General features: G+C 39.0%; 1 protein-coding gene across 1 annotated transcript in view; it reads left to right on the plus strand.

Moving 5' to 3' along the window:
• Nucleotides 1–2,242: 2,242 nt before the first annotated feature.
• LOC117953159 (olfactory receptor 10A7-like) overlaps nucleotides 2,243–6,231 on the plus strand; it is a 6,152-nt gene continuing 2,163 nt past the window's right edge. Inside the window, 1 exon segment of the mRNA XM_034885969.1 lies at nucleotides 2,243–2,284. Within this exon segment, the coding sequence (XP_034741860.1) occupies nucleotides 2,243–2,284 (42 nt within the window).

The raw sequence follows: 6,231 nt of genomic DNA on the forward strand, positions 1-6,231 counted from the left end.
ATGAAATGACAGGGTCAAATGCTGGAGAGTGTTCCCGGTTAAACGTTGAGGGGCGGGGTTAAACTTTGAGGGGCGGGGTTAAACGTTTAACCCCGCCCCTCAACGTGTCTGCGGGTCTGCAGTCAGGGGCTTCTCGACCTTCCAACCCTCTGCAGCCTCTCCCTGTCTTCCGCGGTGCAGCTGCCATACCTGACTGGGATATAAAACAAGACAGTCTACAGCTACTGGTAGGGAATCAGATTGGTCTCAATATAATCAACCAAAATATCTTAAATATCAAACAAAAATACAAATGTGAGAAAATAAGAAAAACTCAAGCAAAACATTTTATCTTAAAGGTCAAGGGAACGTACAGAGCTAGGGAATGGCTGAATCCAAATTGCAACTAGCTGAAGGTCCGTCTTCCAACCCACAATAACCATCTTTTCCTAAACTAAACCAACATGCTGTTGTTGCATAAACCTAGGGTTACGTTTTTTTACATATCTCTACAGCACTGTAGAATAAGGTGTGACTCCACCATAGATACATTCTGGGAACCAAGAAAACAAGAATCTAGGTTCTTTGCATTTTTCTTTAAACCAATCACAATCTCTAAACTCCAGATGCAGCAACGGTGGCTCTGCTAAATAGTCTCAGGAAGGAAGCGCTGTATGGAATATTAAATTAATTTAAAATTAATTTAAAATACAGTAAAGGTGTACATGGTTAAACCTCATTTGCTCTTACCAGTGTACCCCCATGGGTGCTTTCTGTGTAGCAATTCCCGCCAATCAAATCCTTGACATTTTAGTAAGATAGTAAAAATGGTTTACATATTCTTTATCACTCAATCTCCTAAATATCCTGGCAGGTCTCTGTCATTGCACGCTACAAATGTTCTTCAAAACATGCCGTATCCAGCTTATAGCTTGAAAGTTTGTATCTAATAGCGACGGATTTTCCGAACTTAACCCCCTCCCTTTCTGCCTGATGTTGCTTCAATGGCCTCCTCCTGCATGAGCTGGCAGGGTTGATGAGGTAACAGGCTGACTTCCCGTATGACTAAATCTAGACCTAAACCTAATCTATAGCTACCTGTCTCCTACGGTCCACATCTCTCCTGGTTTGGGTTTGTTGTGCCCTTTTGTTGCAGTCAACATCAATCCACACTTTCTTCACCCATCCATACCCTCTACTCCCAACTGATTCAATTACTCACCAGACCTCATGCATTTGCAAATAGATATCTGATGTGTTTAGCAATAACACTTTCATTTGCACTTTAATCTGAATGCGCTCCCCTCTTTGTCACATACAGTACTTTGAGTTTCTGACAATCCCGGACGAGCCCTCACTTGTCACAAATATCGTGGCCTCCTTAAATTTGCCACCCTGTCTTTTGTTTACATCATGCAAATCTGGTCTGAGTTCTCTGTCGTGCCCTCTAGTAGAATCCTCCAGTAACAAGTGTAGTACATTGGCAAGGATGTCACCATTTCCTTTCAAAATGCAGCAGATTGTCTATGCTTGGTTGAAAAGCAAGAATATCTCCCTGGCTTTGGAAGTCTGGGCTTGGGTATATACTGATGCATCACTCACCCACTTAGTTTAGCAGTGTGTGACACACCAACCCACCCTTTGGACCCTGTGTGTACAGGTTACTGCTCTCAATGTGACGGTAAACCGGGATTAAAGTTTAGCTGCTGCCTCCGTCTGCTGTAGTCATGGGAGGGTGCTGGGTATTATCCTGAAAGCTAAGTTCCCACACACTCAGGTGTGTTCGGTGGGAATGTGGTGTCAGTGTTTTAGCTCTGTCTGTTACACTGTGTTTATTCTGTTTTAATGTGACTTTGAGGTGAAACAGTTGTCCTTTGTAAATACATTTACAAAATATGATATTATAGATTTGGAATCAACAAGACAGTCTACAGCCATGAGTGTGAAATCTCATTAGTGTCTCGAGTGAAAATATGTAATCTCAAAAGTAAAGGGAAATGTTGCAGCTGAAAGCAGTTCAACAAATTTATGCTGTGAGGCACTATACACCGAAAGATGCATTGACACACTATGGTCCAAAGTCTGGACTCCGACTCACGGACTTTGGTGCACGTTCTCGCGCAATTCGTAATGCTTAGGGCTGTCCCAGTGTTGAATTTAAAAGGCTGTGAGTCTTTGTGTACACACTTGCTGAGCCTTTTACATGAGTCTGCATCAATGCACACTTCACCAAAAGGAATTACCCAAAGTTCAAAGCGTTGTGATGATTACCGCGGAGACCACAGGGAATCTGGAAATTATAAAGGTAAACAACAGCATAGCATATTGTTTCTAATAACGTAGTCATTATTCTGACAGTCTGTCTGGGGAAGACGTATTCAACACTACGTAACACTAACTTATTAACTTCAGTTTTATAGTATTTTGTTAATAGGAATGATACCTAATGTTTGAGTTAGAAAAGCAGAAATTAGGAATTATTTAGACTAAAATTAAAGGAATGGATGTTGATGATAATCACAGACTGGAATGTGTCAACTTTTACTCAATACTATTTCAAAACCACTTCCATTTGTTTCACAATGCTAGAAAATTGAATAAGACGCCCCAAAATGAATGAAAGTAGAGATTTGTAATTGGCAAAGAGCGTTGTGTGGAATCAATCATGTTATTTTGGGGAATTAAAAAGAACATTGATATAAGACAACGTGGGGACAAAATGAAGACAACATGAAGACAACATGAAGACAACATGAGGGCAACATAAAGACAACATGAGGACAACATGAAGGCAACATGAGAACAAAATGAGGACAATATGAGGACAACATGAAGACAACATGAAGGTCACATGAGGAAAACATTAAAAAACGCCAATAGATGTCTAGACTTCTATAGTAAAAGACTTCTTTTTGGAGTCAGCAATGTTGCCCCCTGCTGGACATTAGAGAGAATGCAGCTTTAAGGAGTCTCCTCCTTCTGGACAATAGAGAGAATGCATCTTCAAAGAGTCTCCCCCAGTTGGACACTAGAGAGAATACAGCTTTAAGGAGTCTCCCCCTCCTGGACATTAGAGAGAATACAGCTTCAAGGAGTCGCCCCCTGCTGGACGTTAGAGAGAATGCAGCTTTAAGGAGCCTCCCCCTGCTGGATGTTAGAGAGAATGCTGCTTTAAGGAGTCGCCCCCAGCTGGACGTTAGAGAGAATGCAGCTTTAAACGCTACATCTGAGGTTCTGTAAATGTCATGGTGTCTTCATGTTGTCCTCATGTTGTCCTCATGTTGTCCTCATGTTTTCTTCATGTTGTCTTCATGTTGTCTTCATGTTGCCCTCATGTTTTCTTTGTGTTGCCCTCATGTTGCCCTCATGTTGTCCTCATGCCGTCCTCATGTTGTCCTCATGTTGTCCTCATGCTGCCCTCATGTTGTCCTCATATTGTCCTCATGTTGTCCTCATGTTGTCTTCATGTTGCCCTCATGTTGCCCTCATGTTGTCCAATATCAACGTTCTTTTTAATTCCCCAAAATAACATGATTGATTCCACACAACGCTCTTTGCCAAGTACAAATCTCTACTTTCATTAATTTTGGGGCATCTTATTCAATTTTATAGCATTTGAAAACAAATTGAAGTGTTTTTGAAATATTATGAGTAAAAGTTGACATATTCCAGTCTGTGATTATCCATCAACATCCATTCCTTTAGTTTTATTCTAAAGAATTCCTAATGTCTGTTTTTCTAACTCCAACATTAGGTATAATTTCCTGTAAATGAGGTTTATTTACCATAAATTCAAAAAATAACTTTAAAACTTGAGTTAATAAGTTAGTGTTACGTAGTGTTGAAAACATAAAAAACTGACAAAGTGTTGAAAAAAGGGACAAAAACATAAGAAAATGTTAAAAACATTGATATAAAGCGTCAACAAAAGTGTTGATTTTCCATTTTGACGGGACGACAACACCAGGCTTAAGGGCCTCTATGGTATCAAGTGTTTTTTTCCAAATCAACTTAACAATTTTTCTATTTCTCTGTGTATTTATCTTCGACAAATTTTGAAGGGTTGCAAACACGGGAAGATGGTCACTAATATCATCATAACCACTTAGAAATCTTTTTCCACTTTCATTGGTAAAGATGTTATCAGATAATTAATTATCGGTTGTCATTCTAGTTGGCTTTAAGATTGTAGGTAATAGATCTACTATACATTGTGTCAATAGAATTTCTGCTTTCATTTTAGCAATTGGTTAAAATATTTCAAAAATGGGATGTTTCTGAATCATTTACAGTCCCATGATTGTCTCCATCTGTTGACAGCCCGACCGAAGGTTACTCACGTTACGTTCCCTTTTAGCTTATAGTTCTTGGTTTAATGTCCTTCTTTTGTGTGATGGCCCTTCCCCGGATCAGCCATAACTGCAGCAGATAACTTCTGAAATAACATTTAAATACAATTATAGGCCTACATAAATCTCTTGCTTCATTTTACCTGCCTCAAAAGGCTGTATACACTAACACAGGCTTCTCAGGTGTAATGATGAAATCTGTGACCCGTCAGAATGTGTTACTGTAGCGCCGTCTACCTGTCGCTAATCATTCTGTCACTTTACAGTAGAAACTGAACCCAGGCATAGGGCTTAATAAAAACTATATTAAAATACCGTTCTTTTTACTGTTGGTCTCATTTGCTGTTACAGATCATTGAAGACCAATATTAGAAAAATGACAGCATCAGAAATATTAAAATGTTACATATAGTCACTTTAACCAAGTGCATGTATATTGCGTTGTAATGCTCCCCCCTGGGCTGCAGCGTTGAATAAGGAGGAGATGACTGACTTGCAACTTCTGTGCATTTTATTTAAGAAACACAGCTTAACTCTGGTCCCTGTTGGCCATGACCACGACAAACCTTAAGACCCCCCCCCATAGAACCACATAGAAGCAGATAGAACTACATTGGCCTCTGCAAGTAAAATTAATGCATAACATTAACACAGTGCTTAACTGATGAACTCTAACAGGAACACAAGAACTCAGCTCATTACAGTATATGCAATATCCTAGTATTTCATTGTATTTATATTCTGTGTTGTGTGACGGATTTTGCTGCAGCAACACTGTAATTTCCCATTTTATTGGGATGAATAAATATCAATCTATCTATCTTTCTATCTATCTATCTATCTATCTATCTATCTATCTATCTATCTATCTATCTATCTATCTATCTATCTATCTATCTATCTATCCATCTATTTATCTATCTATCTATCTATCTATCTATGTATCTATCTATCTATCTATCTATCTATCTATCTATCTATCTATCTATCTATCCATCTATCTGTTTGCCAGATCTGTCTCATTGTCTGTCCCTCCTGATTTGGGTTTGTTTTGCGTCCCTCCCTGTGGACCCTATGTGGACAGGTTGCTGGTCTCAGTGTGACATTAAAACAGGATAACAGTTCAGCTGCTGCCTCAGTCTGCTGTAGTCAGTGGAGGGTGCTGTGTATTATTCTAAATGTTCAGAGACACTGATGCAAAGACGGTTTTCTGAATGTCTTTTACCTGCTGGACAGACAACAGCACACATATGAACACTACATACAGTATATTGTTTCAGCTGATTATATCAGCTGTTATAAGACACAAAAGTGGAGGACTTCACTACGCTAAAAGCTTTTCCCAAAGTTTGAATGTAATTGTAAATATATCACATATCCCTTGTGGAAGAGATCCTTATGAATGTCTGTCATGTATGAGCCTTGTTAACTTGGAGACATCTCTTTTTCATTCATTCAACTCTAATATTGTTCAGTGAAACATGTGTGGTTGCTTGTGCATTTAGTTCATGTGACACTGACCTCATGCTATTTTCCCCCATGTCCATGTTTTGTATTTTTGAACTATCAAAATTGTTAGAAATGTGCACTTTATGTAACTTACATGAATGCAGGTTTATTCTAAGTGTTGAGTCTACTGTTAAAATAGGACATTTTGCTGTGAACATTTTAATATCATTTACTGTATCTCCATCTGTTCTCACTCCTCTTCTTCCAGTTCTGCTGTTGTGCAGACATGAAGAGCAACAACAGTCTGAATCCTTTGTATTTTCAGTTCACTCTGTTTGCAGAGTTTGGGCCCCTCAGATATCTATTCTTCAGTCTTTGTCTGTTGCTCTACATGACTATTGTCTCTGCTAACGTTGTCATTATTCTGACAGTCTATCTGGAGAAGTCTCTGCAT

This window comes from Etheostoma cragini, chromosome 11 (genome assembly GCF_013103735.1).
Source record: "Etheostoma cragini isolate CJK2018 chromosome 11, CSU_Ecrag_1.0, whole genome shotgun sequence".
NCBI classification, from domain to species: Eukaryota; Metazoa; Chordata; class Actinopteri; order Perciformes; family Percidae; genus Etheostoma; species Etheostoma cragini.